Here is a 20,380-nt window from a genome sequence, read left to right on the forward strand (position 1 = left end):
CGCTTGTTCGTCCAGTTCTTGAGTATTGTTCATCTATCTGGGATCCCTGTCAGGTACAGCTGATAGAAAAGATTGAGGAGATCCAACGAAGAGCGGCGCGTTTCGTCACGGGATCGTTTAGCTGGTGAGAGAGCGTCACGGAGATGCTAAACTAACTCCACTGGCAGAGGTTACACAAGAGGCGTTTGCATCTCGGAGAAATTTACGATTGAAATTTCGGGACAGCACTTTCCAGGTGGATTCAGACAACATATTACTTCCCGCCCCTCCCCCCCCCCCCCCCACACACACACATACAAATGGTTCAAATAGCTCTGAGCACTATGGGAGTTAACATCTGAGGTCATCAGTCCCCTAGAACTTAGAACTAATTAAACCTAACTAACCTAAGGACATCACACACATCCATGCCCGAGGCAGGATTCGAACCTGCGACCGTAGCGGTCGCTCGTCTCCAGACTGTAGCGCCTAGAACCGCACGGCCAATCCGGCCGGCTATCAAAATCTTTCTTTTGCTAACTATGCCTATCAGTAGTTAGTGCCTTCAGTAGTTAGAATCTTTTATTTAGCTGGCAGTATTGGCGCTCGCTGTATTGCAGTAGTTCGAGTAACGAAGATTTTTGTGAGGTAAGTGATATTATTGTTAGTCAGGGCCATTCTTCTGCAGGGACTTTTGAAAGTCAGATTGCCTTGCGCTAAAAATATTGTGTGTCAGTTTAGTGGTGATCAGAATAAGTAAAGAGAGTAATGTCTGAGTACGCTCAGTTCTGCTCAGCTGTTTGAAAATCAAATAATGTAGAGGTTTATCAGCACAGTAATTTATTAATTTTTCAAAGGAGACGTTTCAACATGTTAACGTCCTCAGAAATTACGAAACTCACGTCTCTAATTTCTAGTGTAATGTCTCTAAAGGCGTAAGTAACTGTAAATAATCTCCGACTAAAGACAAGCCTGATAACCTAGCGGTCAGCCTCTGTTCTCCAGACAACCGGCACTTTGCTGCTACTCACTGCGGAACAGCAGCTACTGGAAACAGGGGCCAGTGCGCGACAGCCGTAGGCGAGGTGAGGGGACAGGCTGAACAAATGTTTGTCCAGGTGTCACGGAGGGCGAGGCACTGCATGTAGAGCAGCCGACGCTCGCCGCGTGACAACAGGGGCAGGCTCGTCGCGAAAACAAGGCGGTTCCGCCGCTCCCCCTCCGCGCGCGGCACCGCCTCGCGTTGCGATTGGTCAGGAGGGGGGCGGCGGTCCGGCGCGCTATTGACAGACCTTCGCGCGCCGGTATAAGAAGACGCGGCCGCGGGCAGCGGGCGTCGGCACCTCGAGAGCTCGCCAGCCAGCATGCAGACACCAGCCGCCCGTGGAGCGCTCCTCGTGTTGGCCGCCGTGGTGGCGGTCGCCATGGCGCAGAAGGACCCCTACTGGCTGCCCGGCAGGACGGCCATGGTGCACCTCTTCGAGTGGAAGTGGGCCGACATCGCCGCCGAGTGCGAGAACTTCCTCGGCCCCAAGGGCTTCGGTGGTGTGCAGGTGAGTCGCGGGTTGCCTAAACAACTCCTCACAAGGAGTATCACTCGCCGTTAAGGGGTCCTCAACATCTTTACGCTACACTGAGTATTGCAAAATGCTTTTGACCATCTGTGAATGCTACTCACGGTTTGCGCAATATATCGAAAAAACCTACAGAACTTCAAAAATATTGATGCTCGTTTAATGTACAGGATGTCTCCTTCTTCTTCTTCTTTATCGTCGCCTTATCCCACGTCACGTAGGGTCGGCGTTGCTCTTCTGGATCCTTCTCCTCCATAGTACTCTTCCTTCTTCCATCCTTTCTCCCTTAGGTCCCCGGATATCTTATCCTTCCACCTCATCTTCGGTCTTCCTCTCCTTCTCGCTCCTTCAATCTTTATATATTCAACTCTGTTTCCGATATACTCTTCCCCTTTTCTCTGTACGTGTCCGTACAACCTTAGTCTGCTCTCCTGTATCTTTTTCCCCATGGGTCCCACTTTCACAGCTCCTCTAACAAATTCATTTCTAGTCCTGTCCTTCCTTGTTACCCCACACATCCACCTCAGCATCCTCATTTCCGCCACTTCCATCTTCCTTTCCTGAGCTACTGTGATTGGCCATGTCTCTGCCCCGTATATCATAGCAGACCTTACCACCGACTTGTACACTTTCCCTTTCAACCCAATGGTCACCTTCATGTCACACAGCACTCCACTCATTTTCCTCCAGTTGATCCAACCGCAATTTATTCGGTCTTGTATCTCTCTCTCCAGTCCTCCATCCCTCTGTATGTACGACCCCAGGTAATTAAATTTGCAGACCGACTTCAGCTCATCATCCTGGATCTTGCAAGACCTCACCTGCACATCCTTCAGTGCTAAATATTCTGACTTTGTCCTGCTAATTTTCATCCCTCTTTCTTCTAGCCCTTTCCTCCAATCCTCCAGCTTTTCCTCAAGTCTGTCAATGCTCTGCTCACAAAGAACCACATCATCCGCAAACATCATATTACACGACGCTTCCTTCTTCACATCTTTCACCAGCACATCGATAATCAGGTCAAAGAGGAAGGGACTAAGCGCAGACCTTTGATGTAACCCTACTTTTACTGGAAACTCCTTTGTCATGCCCACACTACTTCTCAACTGTGTCATTGCTCCTCTGTACATTTCCTTCACTAACCTCACATACGTCTTGGGCACACACTGCTCTCTCATGCTTCTCCATATTTCGTCCCTTGGGACTCTGTCATATGCTTTCTCCAAATCAATGAAAGCCATATGTCCATCGGTTTGTAGCTCCCCGTGTCCCTCCATAATCCGCCTTAAAGCATGTATTGCATCAGTCGTTCCTCTTCCAGGCATGAACCCAAACTGTTCTTCATGCACCACAGTCTCCTTGCGTAATCTTGCTTCTATAACTCTTTCCCGAATTCTCATTGTATGTGCCATCAGTTTAATACCTCTATAGTTACTGCAGTCCTGCAAATCACCTTTCCCCTTAAATATTGGGATCAGTACACCTCCACACGTCTAGCATCTCCTTCTGTCGCCAAATCTTCTTCATTAAATCCCAAAGGAGCTCAATTCCCTTTTTACTGAGACACTTCCATACCTCAACGGGGATCTGGTCTGGGCCAACTGCCTTCTCATTTTTCATCTTTTCAACTGGCCGTTCGACTTCATCTCTTCTTATATCCATCGTTAATTCTTCGTTTGCCCCTCCTTCCTCAGTTTTCACTCTTACATTTTCTTCCTTCAGCTCACGGGTTTAATCTACAGGGTGTCCCAGGAGGAATAGACAATATTCAAAGATATGACAGGAACGACCATTCGGTGCAAACAAGTCTAATAAGCATGGGCTCCTAAATACGTACCTTAAAAGCTATGAGCACGTTTTAATCTTTGATGTTACGGGACAAATCGCTTCATCTGCAAACTCTTCGATTCCCATACTTTGAGAAGGGTTAGTATGGATCTAAACAAGAAAAAAGTGTATAGTTACCATGGGCTCTAAAGTGTATACCTTAAGAGCTAAGAGCACTTGTTCATCTTTGCCACTGTGAAACAGTTTCTTGTACTGAACAAGTCCTCATAGTCCTTAAGGTGGGCATCAGAGCCTATGTTGACTAGACTTATTTCTTTCGAATAATCGTTCCTATCATTTCCCTGAATATTGATGATTCCTCCTCAGACATCCTGTATTGTGCAATACATTGCTCCTTGTAGTAGTGCTACAGCGCATTGTAGATCGCCTCCTGTAGAAACCACGAGTCAATTCGCTCCAAACGAATTTCAGAAAACAACTGGAAAGAGTGAATGAGAAAGTATCAGAATGTGGGCCGGAAGATGCCTCAGACGCTAATTACGGTGCAGTTATCCACAGTGGTCCAGTGTGGGCTTTAACTATAGTATAGCAGCGAAACTGGTAGGTATGTTAACGTGTTAATGCGAGAAACTGTTTACAATGGAAAAAGTAGTTCCAATTTTGGCCACTAGGTGCAAATCTGGCGCTGTACAGCATCTCATCGATGAGTCCGGTGCTCATATTGAACAAATTGTGTAAGTGGCAGTTAATAATGAAATCAGCATTATTCCTTTCTCACTTGTTTGACCTTTTCTGCCCGTGGCCTGTTCCTAATCCATTACATATGGAAACACTTCTAAATGTCTTTCTTGCATTCACAGCAACAGCTTTGCACCATACATACAAACAAACGTACTTTAATCCTTGTTCCATAGATCGCGAATACATTTCATAATGATGTGGAACGTGTCACTCTAACATAAGTTTTCGTTACACAAAATAATTAATTAATTAATTTTTTTACAATTACTATTTCGTATCTAAGAATTCATCTATTGAGCAGAAGGAGTTGTCGTTCAGAAATTCTTTTAATTTGCTTTTAAATGTGCCCAAATGTGCCCAAACATGGAACTATTTCCTTCCAGCACGAATCGGTTCCGCCTTAACGCACTAAAGTACCTACCAAGTTCCACTGCTATACGATAATAACAGCGGACAGTTGATCGCTATGAGTACCTGCACTTGAATTGTAACCATCCCGTGTACTAATGCACCACATGGTACTTTGTAGAAATGAAGTTCCTGATTGGTCAGGAAACTCCAAATACTTCGTTGTCGGCAACAGCTTTAGAAGTGAAGGATCATGGTGGTATGAAAGTAAGTAGACATGTTTATTTCACTTGTATCAGTTCTAAGAACTGATAAATAAGATGATGTAAGTTATCCACTGAACAAACATTTCTATTTTCCTTGCAACAATTATCAGAGCACAGACTTAAGATCATGTAAATTTTCAATCAGCATGATTTTTATATTTCGTTTGCAACAGTGGTAACTGTAGAGGAGTCCGCCCCCCTGTAGCTGAGTGGTCAGCGCGACAGAATGTCAATCCTAAGGGCCCGGATTCGATTCCCAGCTGGTTCGGAGATTTTCTCCGCTCTGGGACTGGGTGTTGCGTTGTCCTAATCATCATCACTTTCATCCCCATGACGCGCAAGTGGCGTCAAATCGAAAGACTTGCACCCGGCGAACGGTCTACCCGACGGGAGCCCCTAGTCACACGACATTTACATTTAACTTTAGAAGAATATAAAGCACACATATGTCATAATTTACGCCGTTTCACTTGTTTAATTTGTAACTAGTTGTTGTTGTTGTTGTTGTTGTTGTTGTAGTTTACGAATCTGTGCTGTCTTGAAACATTCCCTGGCCCATTGGAACGTTCACAGAAACCAGCTTCTCAGACTCGTTTCTCCAGTTAGCATAATTTCTGCTTGTGTTTCGCAAGGCAAGCAAATCAGTCGAAACACACATCGACATTGACGAATGACAACTTGTCCCATTCTTAGTCTGGTACTTTCCCACAATATTTACCTTTCAAGCGCAATTTTTTCAAGTTTTCTTAGTGGCACTCTTAACTGTTGGCCAGCAGGGAGTGCGGAAAGCTTTTTCGCATGCCGAAGCTGTCACACAGATTAAGGTCTGTTGCAAGTGGTATCGCGGCAAAATGTCTACTTCAAGAGCAGATGTTTGTCAGGGCAGCTGGGAGTTTCCTCAGTATATGTGAAAGGCTGTTGCCTATATTTTTCAATTAAAGCAATAATGCTTTCTTTAATCCAATGTTTAGACATCGGTGGTAACTCAAAAACACCAGAGTACCGCCCTTGGACGGGCGTTCTTTGCGGTGAGACCTCGCCTTCCATGATGTGACGTCAGAAAGTGACAGATGTGTTGTGAAGAGCGTTCCATCACCTCATGCACAAGTAGGTACCTGCCAATTATGTTGAAGTGGGTGTGATATAACAAACATACAGAACGTCACAGGATGGTAGAAATACCACGTCCATTATAATTATCCGGGGTGTTATGCCGTGGTCGGTTGATGAATTCTATGTCAATTCCCAGCGTTTCGTCCCCGTCTGCGGGAGACATCTTCAAGGGGGTCTGTAGCTCGATGGAAGGTGCAACACACCAACTGGCTCGCTACTGACTGGGACGAAACGTTGGGAATTGACACAGAATTCATCAACCGACCACGGCATAACAGCCCGGATAATTATAATGGACATGACATTTCCCTCCGTGAAAGTCTACATTTTGGTGGAAATACCCCTCACTGTGGCATGCATGAGGTAATGACACAAAGGAGCTCTAAGTCTAGTGAGACTGAATGCCGCCTGATGGTGTAGTCTGTGACTCGGTGATGAAGGTACACAACATCTGATGGAAAAACATTCAAGTATCCCTAAATCGGAATTGACGACTAGACGTCATGAGAGGAGGAGACGTCATAAAAGGAGGTGGGGGGGGGGGGGGGAGGGTATTGGAGAAGCTGTAATAGCAGAATGGATCGGTCAGCAGACCTCAGTGACTTCGATCGTAGATTAGTGATTTGACGTCACCTGGCTAAAAAATCGTGCAGAAACATTCTAACACTTCTGAAGCTGCCCAATTCGACTGTTTGTGATGTTACTGCGAACTGAAACTACGAAGGATCAACTACAGCTATTCCAAGACCTGCCAGACCTCCTGTACTGATAGAGACGGTCCGTAGAGCATCGCGGAGGGTACTTGTAAAAAATTAAATGAAATCAGCGGAAGAAATCACTCGCGACTTTTGAAGTCTACCAGTAATGACTGTGCAGAGGAAGTGAAAGAGAATGGTGTACGGTCGTCGAGCAGCTGTTCATGAGCCACGTATTTCTGTACTAAACGCTAAGCTATGGTTAAAAGCAGCGTGAAGAACGATGCCACTGACACTGGGTAATTGAATCACTGTGCCCTGTGGTAATCCGACGGAAGGGTTTCGGTTTGGCGAATGCCTGGACAACGCTACCTGCCATTATGTATAGTGCCAATAGAGAAGCACTGAGAAAGTGGCGTTACCGTATCGGCGTATTTTTCTTGGTTGGATTGTGACGTCCTTTTTGCGCTTAAGAAGCGCTGAAAGGCGAAGGATACGAACACACTTTACAAATTTGTGTGCTGCATACAGTTTAGAAGCTAGAGACGGTGATTGTATCAGCATGATAATCCACTCTGTCCCAAGCTAGTACCTTCTCTGATTTCGGATTTTGAGGAAGAATAAGTTACCTCTTCTCCACAGTGTTCATGGTGTGGGTCCCTGTTGTCATGTCCTAGTTCATGAATGAGTGGCCAAGTAAGTGTTCCTGACAGTCGGGATACCAGTTACTTTGGAATAAGGTTGGGCATCTCGGACATATTCTGAGTCGTTGTCACCTTTGTGCTCAGACGGTAAAGACTACCAAAACTCAATAGAACCCAGGGCAAGTAAGGCTAGCAACCTGCTTCCCTGGCATTTTAAATATGATGCTGGCAACAATCAGAGAAAAATGCCTCGGACCTTTGGAGATGACGGAGTCCCACCTCTAATAGACAAACCAGGCACTCCTAAGATACGACACGGCAAACGAATGGTAACGAGATGGGGAGCTATTAATATCAATGGGGGCTACTCTGGGAGGAACGTAGAGCTGGCAGAGGCTGCAATTAAGATGAGGTTGGACGTTTTAGCTGTTGGTGACATTCGGGTAAGGGGTGAGAAAGAAGAGGAAGTGAGAGAATACAAGGTCTACCTGTCAAGAGTCAAAGCAGGAATAGCACAATGGAGTGTAGGGCTTTACATCAGGAAAGAAATGGAACCTAGTGCAGTTGCAATAAGGTATGTAAACGAACGACTGATGTGGATAGATTTGACAGTGTCTAGAAAGAAAATTAGGATTGTGTCAGCATGTTTGCATTGTGAAGGGACAGCTCAAGATAAGATGGATAGTTTTTATGACGCACTCAGTGATGTAGTTGTTAGAGTAAAGGACAAGGACAGTGTTCTGCTCATGGGTGATTTTAATGCCAGGATTGGAGCAGAAGGGAATGAAAAGGTTATGGGTAAATTTGTAGAGGATATGGAGGCCAACAGGAACGGGAAACAACTCTTGGATTTCTGTGCCATGCCAGTATGGGCTTCGTAATCATAAACTCCTTTTTTAAACATAAGAACACTCACCGGTATACTTGGGAAGGCAGAGGAACGAGATCTGTCATTGACTATATAATAACAGATCAGGAATTCAGGAAGGCTGTGAGGGACACACGTGTATTCATGGGATTCTTTGATGACACTAATCACTATTTAATCTGCAGTGAAATTGGTATTGTGAGGCCGAAAGTGCAGGAGGTCAGGTCCATGTGTAGGAGGATAAGTGTGAAGAAAATTCAGGACAAAGAAATCAGGCACAAGTACATAATAGTGATCTCACAAAGATACCAGTTAGTTGAATGCAGTCAATTACAGTCATTGGAAAAGGAATGGACAAGGTACAGGGACACAGTACTAGAAGTGGCTAAAGAATATCTTGGAACAGTAGTGTGTAAAGGTAGGATGAAGCAAACAGCTTGGTGGAATGATACAGTCAAGGCAGCCTGTAAAAGGAAAAAGAAGGCGTATCAAAAATGGCTAAATACTAGAACTCAGGTAGACAGAGAAAGTTATGTTGAAGAAAGAAACAAAGCCAAACAGATAATTGAAGCATCCAAGAAGAAATCTTGGGAAGACTTTGGAAACAGGTTGGAGACTATGGGTCAAGCTGCTGGAAAACCATTCTGGAGTGTAATTAGCAGTCTTCGAAAGGGAGGTAAGAAGGAAATGACAGATATTTTGGATAGGTCAGTAAAACTGCTGGTGAATCCTGTTGATGCCTTGGGCAGATGGAGGGAATATTTTGAAGAGTTGCTCAATGTAGGTGAAAATACGATCAGTAATGTTTCAGATTTCTATGTATAATGGGATAGGAACGTTGATGGAAATAGGATCACATTTGACGAAGTGGAGAAAATGGTCAATAGATTGAAGTGCAATAAAGCGGCTGGGGTGGATGAAATTAAGTCGGAACTCATCAAAAACAGTGGAATATCAGGTCTTAAATGGCTACACAGGATAACTGAAATGGCGTGGGAGTCGGGACAGGTTCCATCAGACTGGACGAAAGCAGTAATCACACCAATCTTTAAACATGGGAACAGAAAAGATTGTAACAACTACAGAGGTATCTCTTTAATCAGCGTTGTGGGTAAAATCTTCTCAGGTACTGTTGAAAGGAAAGTGCGAGTATTAGTTGAGGACAAATTGGATGAAAATCAGTGTGGGTTAGGCCTCTTAGAGGTTGTCAGGACCAGATCTTCAGCTAACGGCAAATAATGGAGAAGTGTTACGAGTGTAACAGGGAATTGTATCTGTGCTTTGTAGATCTAGAAAAGGCATATGACCGGGTTCCTAGGAGGAAGTTATTGTCTGTTCTACGAGATTATGGAATAAGAGGCAAACTTTTGCAAGCAAATAATACATGAATAGTCAGGCAGCAGTTAGAGTTCATGGTTCAGAGTAGTTTCAGGGGTAAGACAAGGCTACAACCTGTCTCCACTGTTGTTCATATTATTTATGGATCATATGTTGAAAACAATAGACTGGCTGGGCGAAATTAAGATATGTGAACACAAAATAATCAGTCTCGCATATGCGGATGACTTAGTTGTGATGGCAGATTCGATTGAAAGTTTGCAAAGTAATATTTCAGAGCTAGATCAGAAATGTAGGGACTATGGTATGAAGATTAGCATCTCCAAAACGAAAGTAACGTCAGTGGGAAAGAGATATAAACGGATTGAATGCCAAATAGGAGGAACAAAGTTAGAACAGGTGGACGGTTTCAGGTACTTAGGATGCATATTCTCACAGGATGGCAACATAGTGAAAGAACTGGAAGCGAGGTGTAGCAAAGCTAATGCAGTGGGCGCTCAGCAACGATCTACTCTCTTCTGCAAGAAGTAAGTCAGTCCCTAAACTAAGTTATCTGTGCACCGTTCAATCTTTCAACCAACTCTGTTGTATGGGAGCGAAAGCTGGGTGGATTCAGGTTACCTTATCAATAAGGTTGAGGTTACGGATATGAAAGTAGCTAGGATAATTGCAGGTACTAGTAGATGGGAACAATGGCAGGAGAGTGTGCACAATGAGGAAATCAAAGAAAAACTAGGAATGAACTCTATAGATGTAGCATTCAGGGCGAAAAGGCTAAGATGGTGGGCTCATGTTACACGCATGGAAGAAGCAAGGTTACCCAAGGGACTCATGGGTTCAACAGTAGAGGGTAGGAGGAGTCGGGGTAGACCAAGGAGAAGGTACCTGGATTTGGTTAAGAATAATTTTGAAGTAATAGGGTTAACATCAGAAGAGGCACCAACGTTAGTACTGAATAGGGAGGATTTTTATAAGGAGGACTATGCTCCAGACTGAACTCTGAAAGGCATAATCAGTCTTAAATGATGATAATGATGATGATGATTCTCCAGAGGCATTCTGAACCTCATTGAAAGTGTCCCCAGCACAGTTCAAGCCACAATTATGTCGATCAAAGGAAATATCACATACTAATGTCCGGAAACTTTTGATACGATATTATACAAGCGCAGCAGAGACGAATAGGTACTCATTCTAGCGATGACAAAGGCTGCAGATGGGGAAATGCACTGACATAAGCGAATCTGACAGATGGAAAGTAGTTACTGCACTACGCCTGCGAACGATCATCTCGTAAATGTCGAAGCTAGTCGGCTGTTGGAGAGCTACTGTTGTGAGCATCTATGGAAAGTCGCTGAAGGACGGCGAAGCCAATAGAAGGCGACAAGGCACAGGAGGTACACATCTCATCACAGTATGTGACAGTCAAAGAGCGGTCAGATCTGTAAAGACAGGATAGGGGGCGATCTGTCACAGATTTTCCCACGGTGCTGGTGCAGGCAGAAGCGTTTTGAAGCGTACAGTGCTGCTCCTGCTGCCCAGAAGAAGACGTCTCCTGCATGCTTCCATGTTGACGAAACAGCATTTGTCTATTACGAATGCAGAGGGCACATGGTCATCGGGACTGGACCGTGATTCAATGGAAATGTGTCACCTACTCGGTGAATCATGTTTCTTGTTATACCAGGTCGATGGTCGTGCGTATCCAGGAGAAGGTTTACTCAAAACATGCACTGTTTCATGGACACAGGTCAATGTGGGCAGTATTATGCTATAGGGGACATTCACCTAGGCTTTCAATTGATCTGTGGTAAAATTGGAAGCACCATGACAACTATGGACTATGTGAACATTTTTGCGGACCAGTAGCACCCATTCACGCTTGATGTTTTTCCCGATGGCATCTTCCAGCAGGATAATTGTTCGTATCATAATGCCATAATCGTGCTACATTGGTTTGAGATGCATGATACCTAGCTCGCATTTTGACTTTGCCAACATATTCGTCTGAACTGAACTCAACGAAACACAACTGGGACGCTATTGTACGCTGCCATCGCGCCCAAAATCACCAGTCCGTACACATGTGGTGCTATATACCTCTACAAACCTGCCATGCACTTCTCAGTTTCATAACACACAGCATCGGTCCCTTATTGCGTTCCGAAGGTGGACCAGCACGCTATTAAGGAGGTGGTCGTACTGTTCCAGGTCATCAGTGTAAATGTGCAGGCATTCGTGACCATTAGTATTGTTTATAAAATCTTCTGGGTCGTTATGCAGCGACATATTCCTCTTAGAACTTCTTCGATGCTCGTAGATTTCGATCCCTCTGCTGGAATATTCTTCACGATTCTACTGGTGCCCCTGGATGGTTGAACACAGTCGAAAACCAGTATCGCGTCCACAAACGGGGGTTGGAACTTAAATAGTGGCAACTAATTATTCACAACCGATACAAGAGAGTTACACGTTTTTAGCTGTTACTGTCCTTCAAAGTAGTGACCAGCGTTGTGTAGAACCCGTTGCCAACGCTGTGGAAGGCGTAGTATACCGTTAGCAGAGCCGGCTCTGTTGATGGTGCGAATGGAGCGGTCTACTGCCCGTCAAATCTCTGGAACAGTTCTGAAACGAATGCCGTGAAGTGGTTGCTTCATCTTCGGAATCAAATCAAAGTCCGGGGAGTATGGTGGATGGTACAGTACTTCCCAGTCCCAACGACCGAACAGAGCAGCCACAGCTTTCGCTATATGCGCCCGCGCGTTGTCGTGCAAAATGACGGGTGAGTTGCTCAGAAAGTGTCACCGCATCTTTCGCGAAGCTGGTCGCAGGTGATGCTCCAAAAACGAACAGTGATACTGTGCATTGACGGTCTGCCGTGGAGGAACGTAATGCGTTAGGATAACACCATCACAGTCGTACACGAGAATCACGATAACATTCATTATACTGTGGCTCTAACGCACTTTCGACTTTCGCGGTGACCCATAATGACGCCATTCGTTGGATTGGCGTTTCAGTTTTGGCTCGTACGATGTGGTCCATATCTCATCAAATGTTACGATACGGTGTAAGAAAGCCTCTCCTTTGCCGTCATAGCGCTCCAAGTGCGTCTGAGCAGCGTCGCAACGCATCCATTTCTGCATTTCCCTCAAGTCATGCGGAACCCATCGTGACGCAATTTTTCGCGTTCCCAAGCGTTTCTTCAGGATGCGAAGCACAGTCGTATACGCTAATCCGAATCATATGGCGTCGATCACTGTCCACTAACGCGGCAACAGCATGCACGTCTTCTTCAGAGACGCTAGGGCGACCTGCGCGATGAATGTCTGCCGTAGTTTGCCGACCTTCGTTGAAGGCTTTACCCACCTTGCCACTGTTGTGTACGGCAATACCGATTCCCCGCACGGTTCTTCAAGACCTTGATGATACTGTCGTGCTGTACGAGCTCTGACACATCCAATCTTGATCCAACTCCGTTGTCCCTGTCCATCCCGATAGCCTAGTGGACGCCGGCATGGTAGGTCAGCGTGTTCGGTCAGAGGGCTAGCTGCCCTCTGTAATAAAAAAACTGAGTTAATGGATCAACAACGAACTGAAACGGGTGTCTTTCGACGTCCGCCCAGAGCAGATACAACGAACGAAAACTAACAAAATGAGATTAAAAAAAAAGTGGTCAGCGTGACGGATTCCCGTAATACGCGCCTTGGTTCGATTACCGGCTGGGTTCGGGATTGTCTACGATCAGGAACTGGGTGTTGTGTTGTCTTCATCATCATTTTATCCCGATCTGGCGCGGAGGTCGCCCAATGTGGCGTCGAATGTAATAAGACCAGCACCGAGGCGGCCGGACCTGCCCCGTAGGTGACATCCCGGCCAATGACGCCAGACGCTCATTTCCATTTTTTTCGTTGTTCCTCTTTCGAAAACATAGTGACACCGTTACGTTAGACCGCTCGCTCATAAGTTACTGTGCTTCCCTCGATTGTGAGCACGCCGGTGACGTAGTACGGGCGAGTCCTTTTGCTCGGAGGTAAGGTAGGTATGTCAACAACTTGTGCTATCAGCGACAACAGTAGATTCCATTGCATAGTGTCTCCACAGCACTGTTGCCATTATTTAAGTTCCAACTTACGTAACGGTTGTCGCAGCACACGGAATATCGAGTATTGAAAAAGCTTGACAGTTAATATGACACAATCCCACAGCTCAGAAGATTATCCCATCGACATGTACGATATGGTTATGAACTATAGATTAAAACTGAAGAAACTGCACAAAGGTGGGAATTTGAGGAAATGGGACCTGATGAACTGAAAGAACCAGAGGTTGTAGAGAGTTTCAGGGAGAGCATTAATGAACGATTGACAAGAATGGGGGAACGATATACAATAGAAGAAGAATGGGTTGCTTTAAGACATGAAATAGTGAAGGTAGCAGAGGATCAAGTAGGTAAAAAGACGGGGGCTAACAGAAATCCTTGGGTAACAGAAGAGATATTGAATTTAATTGATGAAAGGAGAAAACACAAAAATGCAGTAAATGAAGCAGGCAAAAAGGAGTACAAACGTCTCAAAAATGAGATCAACAAGAAATGCAAAATGGCTAAGCAGGGATGGCTAGAGGACAAATGTAAGGATGTAGAGGCACGTATCACTAGGGGTGAGATAGATACTGCCCACAGGAAAATTAAAGAGACCTTTGGAGAAAAGAGAACCACTTGCATGAATATCAAGAGCTCAGTTGGAAACCCAGTGCTAAGCAAAGAAGGGAAAGCAGAAAGGTGGGAGGAGTATACAGAGCGTCTATAGAAGGGCGATGTTCTTGAAGACAATATTATGGAAATGGAAGAAGATGTAGATGAAGAGGAAATTCGAGATATGATACTGCGTGAAGAATTTGACAGAGCACTCAACGACCTAAGTCGAAACAAGGCCCCGGGAGTAGACAACATTCCATTAGAACTACTGACCGCCTTGGGAGTGCGAGACCGAACAAAACCCTATCATTTAGAGACCAAGATGTATGATACAGGCGAAATAACTTCAGACTTCAAGAAGAATATAATAATTCCAATCCCAAAGAAAGCAGATGTTGACAGATGTGAAAATTACCGAACTATCAGTTTAATAAGCCACGGCTGCAAAATAGTAGCACGAATTCTTTACACACGAATGGAACAACTGGTAAAAGCCGACCTCGGGGAAGATCAGTTTTGATTCCGTAGAAATGTTGGAACACGTGAGGTGATACTGACCATACGACTTATCTTAGAAGAAAGATTAAGGAAAGGCAAACGTACGTTTCTAGCATTTGTAAACTTAGAGAAAGCTTTTGACAGTGTTGATTGGAATACTCTCTTTGAAATTCTGAAGGTGGCAAAGGTAAAATACAGGGAGCGAAAGGCTATTTACAATTTTTACAGAAACTAGATGGCAGTTATAAGAGTCGAGGGGCATGAAAGGGAAGCAGTGGTTGGGAAGGGAGTGAGACAGTGCTGTAGCCTCTCCCCGATGTTATTCAATCTGTATATTGAGCAAGCAGTACAGGAAACAAAAGAAAAATTTGGAGTAGGTATTAAAATCCATGGAGAAGGAATAAAAACTTTGAGGTTCGCCGATGACATTGTAATTCTGTCAGAGACAGCTAAGGACTTGGAAGACCAGTTAAACGGAATGGACAGTGTCTTAAAAGGAGGATATAAGATGAACATCAACAAAAGCAAAACGAGGATAATGGAATGTAGTCGAATTAAGTCGGGTGATGCTGAGGGAATTAGATTAGGAAATGAGACGCTTAAAGTAGTAAATGAGTTTTGCTATTTGGGGAGCAAAATAACTGATGTTGGTCGAAGTAGAGAGGATATAAAATGTAGACTGGCAATGGCAGGGAAAGAGTTTCTGAAGAAGAGAAATTTGTTAACATCGAGTATAGATTTAAGTGCCAGGAAGTCGTTTCTGAAAGTATTTGTATGGAGTGCAGCCATGAATGGATGTGAAACGTGGACGATAAATAGTTTAGACAAGAAGGGAATAGAAGCTTTCGAAATGTGGTGCTGCAGAAGAATGCTGAAGATTAGATGAGTAGATCACATAACTGATGACGAGCTACTGAATAAAATTGGGGAGAAGAGAAATTTGTCGTACAATTTGACTAGAAGAAGGGATCGGTTGGTAGGACATGTTCTGAGGCATCAAGGGATCACCAATTTAGTATTGGAGGGCAGTGTGGAGGGTAAAAATCGTAGAGGGAGACCAAGAGATGAACACACTAAACAGATTCAGAAGGATGTAGGTTGCAGTAAGTACTGGGAGAAGAAGCTTGCACAGGATAGAGTAGCATGGAGAGTTGCATTAAAACCACCCTCTGGACTGAAGACCACAACAACAACGTGTACGATTTTGTAAGAAACTTTTGTGTTGGTTCTTCCTGTGTCTAAGATTATTCGGTGTAAAATGTTTAGTGGAAATTTTTATGGAGTGTATGAAAGTATTTAGTGTAGAATCGATGGGCTGTAAGAATACGATGTTCCATTTCGTACACTGACGTTGAAATGAAATATTCGAACCTTTTTTTGATGGTCGAACTACCCGTACAGTGCATTCATAGATGGCCTGACAGTATCAACTCTCTGCACACCTGTAAGGATTTCTGGAGTCAGCGATTGGCCGCCTCTTAGGCAGCGCTGTGAGTGGTCGTCGCTGTGTTGCAGGTGTCGCCCCCTACAGAGAACCTGGCCATCACGCAGCGCAACCGCCCCTGGTGGGAGAGGTATCAGCCCGTCTCCTACAACCTGGTCACGCGCTCCGGAGACGAGGCCGCTTTCGCCGACATGGTGAAGCGCTGCAATGACGTAGGTGTCAGGTAAGCGCCTGCTGTACACCGAGCTCCTATTAGACTGCATCACGTACGTCGCATTTCTCTCTGGAGAACATACAAAGAAAGCCCAGCTTCGTTTATTTTACGACGCGAAAAAGTCTCGAGTTTCTCTGTGGATCCCTATACGCAAAAACTTTTTTTTTTCCTTTATTGATTTTCAATTCCCCCCGAAGAGGGCGGGTTGGCAGCAGCTGAGTACGCTGCTCTACAGCCTACTGACTTTTATTTTAAAAAACGGAAGAAGAAAAGAAACAATAAAAACAGGCGATAAAACGATGACGTCAAGTGTAAAATGGCGGAAAAATGCGGAAAGGTAAAACAGAAAGCAAAAGGGGTTGGCAACGTTAATAAAAGACACAGGAATCAGACAAGTAACATAGTACACACACAATTAGAAAAAACACGGCGACAGTCTGGTTTCTGTTCGCAAGAGATAAAACGCACACCCAGCGACTGTATGATGGCCGTTCGCAACACTTCCAAAAAAAACACAACACGGAACACTCACTGTAGAACACTCAATGTAGAACACTGCACGAAAGTGGCAGCACAAAGATGAAAGGCAGATGGGTGGGTGGGGGTGGGGGACCTGGAGGAGGGGGAAGAACAAGGAGGGAGGAAGGAAAAAAACGAAAAAGGGGGGGAAGGACCAAGGAGGGAGAGGAATAATACGCGAAAACGTATACTCCTCCATGTTTTATGCAACGTGACAGTTATAGAACTACATGGAAAAAAAAGGTAAACTAGTTACAAACTACGGCTTACACACACTTTTTCAACGTACACTTCTGGTCATTAAAACTGCTACACCACGAAGATGACGCGCTACAGACGCGAAATTTAACCGACAGGAAGAAGATGCTGTGATACGCAAATGATTAGCTTTTCAGAGCATTCACACAAGGTTGGCGCCGGTGGCGACACCTACAACGTGCTGACGGGTCGTGCAGCCTTGTCTCGATTCCTGAGTCAACAGATGGGGAAGTTTGCAAGACAACAACCATCTGCACGAACAGTTCGACGACGTTTGCAGCAGCATGGACTATCAGTTCGGAAACCGTGGCTGCGGTTACCCTTGACGCTGCATCACAGACAGGAGCGCCTGCGATGGTGTACTCATGGACGAACCTGGGTGCACGAATGGCAAAACGGCATTTTTTCGGATGAATGCAGGTTCTGTTTACAGCATCATCATGGTCGCATCCGTGTTTGACGACATCGCGGTGAACGCACATTGGAAGCGTGTATTCGTCATCGCCATATTGGCGTATCACGCGGCGTGTTCGCATTGAGGGCACTTTCAAAAGTGGACGTTACATTTCATATGTGTTACGACCCGTGGCTCTAACCCTTCATTCGATCCCTGCGAAACCCTACATTTCAGCAAGATAATGCACGACCGGATGTTGCAGGTCCTGTACTGGCCTTTCTGGGTAAAGAAAATGTTTGAGTGCTGTCCTGGCCAGCACATTCTCCAGATCTCGCACCAGTTGAAAACGTCTGCTAAATGGTCCGAGCAACTGGGTCGTCACAATACGCCAGTTACTACGATTGATGAACTGTGGTATCGTGTTGAAGCTGCATGGGCAGCTGTACCTGTACACGCCATCCAAGCTCTGTTTGATTTAATATCCAGCCGTATCAAGGCCGTTATTACGGCCAGAGGTGGGTGTTCTGGGTAATGATTTCTCAGGATCTATACACCCAAATTGCGTGAAAATGTAAACACATGTCACTTCTGGTGTAATATATTTGCCCAATGAATACCTGTTTAACATCTGCATTTCTTCTTGGTGTAGCAATTTTAATGGGCAGTAGTGTATAAACATCACTACAAATATTCACATTTACGTTGTGACATGTTCGATGTGTTTGCCATCATTGGCGATCATGTGGCCCAGACAAATGGCGAAATTCTGTACGACCCGCTGAAGTGTCGGAACATCAATGTTGTCGATGATCTCATGAATGGCTGTTTCCAGCTCAGCAATGGTTTTGGGGTTATTGTTGTACACCATATCTTTGACACAGTCCCACAAAATGTAGACGCATATGTTCAGACCCGGAGAATATGGCGACCAATCGATGCCCATGCCAGTGGCCGCTGGGTACCCCAGAGCCAGGACGCAGTCCCCAAAGTGCTTCTGACGGATGTCAAACACTCTCCCGCTTCTATGTGGTCGAGATCCGTCTTGCTTGAACCACATCTTGTCGAAATCAGCATCACTTTGGACGATAGGAACTAAGTCATCTTCCAAAACTTTTGCGTACGGTTTGGTAGTCACCGTGCCATCAAGGAATATCGCACTGATTATTCCGTTACGTACAGGACACTGTACACATCACAGTTACCCGTTGGGGCTGAAGAGGCTTGTCGTTCGCGAAATGCGGATTCTCAGTCCGCCAAACGCGCCAATTTTGCTTATTGACGAACCCATCTAAATGAAAGCGGGCTTCATCGCTAAACCTTGCATGCGTGCGGACACTAATTCATGCCCTGCGCCCAACTGTACAGTTTGAACGTCTAACGCAAACCGTTAAGAAGTTTAGATGATGTTATTTCATGTAGTATAATAATTGTCACCTTTTAGCTACTTTGTTATCGTAACGCTTAATCTTCCATTTCATTTAACTTGAGTTCATACGTCCCTAGTAAGAGCATTGTACAGAATTACTATTACCCTTCAGCCAGAAAGCATTTATGTGCTGTGGAAAAATGACTAATCACTTTAGCTAATGTACAAAATTAGTCTGACCACTGACTGATAACCCTTATAGTTATTCTTTCAAGTTCTATCATTTTTAATTTTCATCATGTAACTGAACCACAGAAAACATTGTATGTCTGTGAAAACGAATGTTGGTGCTTTGAAACCAGCTTCGTCTACGTTTGCTTGTTCTTTCTGCCATTCCGTCTCTAATGACCTCGTTGTCGACGGGACGTTAAACACTAACCACAACCACTACCACCACTTTCTGCCATTTTTCCAGTTTTCTCGAGCACACTATGTATAATGTACATTTTATTTTCGTTAAATTTTGTCTCGTCTTCTACGTGAGACTGTAAATCGCTCCCACGCTTTGTCTTTAAGATTTATATAATCTCTGGTTTCTATGTATTCCGTTTTCTTTAAAGAACGAACTTTCCTCTCTCTGATAAAATTGGGTCACGGGAGAATACAGCGGTTAGAATCTCAACTTTTCACTAGCGGACAGATAACAGTACCGTTTTGAAGAAGTTTTGTTCACTTGGTTTCTATTTTGACCTGAGCTGAGTAGAAAGATCTACGTAATCTTATGCGACTTGAACTGATCGATTTTGTCTTACGCACAAGTTGCTGAACAATACAAAAACATAATAAATGACTAACTAAAAATTAGTGCCTATTTTATCTTCGAAATATTGAAAGAAGGAGATCTAGTTTTCTCATTTCTAAACCGGCTTTACAGGCGTTAAAATCCACTTTTTCCTTTGTAATGCTGAAGGGTCTCTATATGAACCTCTTTATCAGTTTGTTTAGCATTTAGTTTACTGCACACACCTCTGGCGCCTCAGTTCTGGGCGCAAACTGTAAACTATATGAAAAGAGAGACGGAGCAGCTGAGAGTGTGTATAGTAGCCACAAGGTATATTAGCTTTATTTCACTTCACATTTTACTGAGATTTTTGGTAGTTGTCGGAGCCCCATACGCATATTCAATACGTCTATGTGCAGTATGCCAGTATATACAGGGTGTTTCAAAAATGACCGGTATATTTGAAACGGCAATAAAAACTAAACGAGCAGCGATAGAAATACACCGTTTGTTGCAATATGCTTGGGACAACAGTACATTTTCAGGCAGACAAACTTTCGAAATTACAGTAGTTACAATTTTCAACAACAGATGGCGCTGCGGTCTGGGAAACACTATAGTACGATATTTTCCACATATCCACCATGCGTAGCAATAATATGGCGTAGTCTCTGAATGAAATTACCCGAAACCTTTGACAACGTGTCTGGCGGAATGGCTTCACATGCAGATGAGATGTACTGCTTCAGCTGTTCAATTGTTTCTGGATTCTGGCGGTACACCTGGTCTTTCAACTGTCTCCACAGAAAGAAGTCACAGGGGTTCATGTCTGGCGAATAGGGAGGCCAAT

At 44.5% G+C, this 20,380-nt stretch overlaps 1 protein-coding gene across 1 annotated transcript in view; it reads left to right on the forward strand.

Moving 5' to 3' along the window:
- Positions 1 to 1,291: 1,291 nt before the first annotated feature.
- The window catches only part of LOC126177089 (alpha-amylase 1-like), a 76,558-nt gene continuing 57,469 nt past the window's right edge, over positions 1,292 to 20,380 (forward strand). Inside the window, exons 1-2 of the mRNA XM_049924342.1 lie at positions 1,292 to 1,532; positions 16,067 to 16,218. Coding sequence (XP_049780299.1) covers positions 1,344 to 1,532; positions 16,067 to 16,218 — 341 coding nt within the window. The 5' untranslated portion in view covers positions 1,292 to 1,343. The remainder of the gene's footprint in view (positions 1,533 to 16,066; positions 16,219 to 20,380) is intronic.

Source organism: Schistocerca cancellata, chromosome 3, assembly GCF_023864275.1.
Source record: "Schistocerca cancellata isolate TAMUIC-IGC-003103 chromosome 3, iqSchCanc2.1, whole genome shotgun sequence".
In the NCBI taxonomy this organism is placed as follows: Eukaryota; Metazoa; Arthropoda; class Insecta; order Orthoptera; family Acrididae; genus Schistocerca; species Schistocerca cancellata.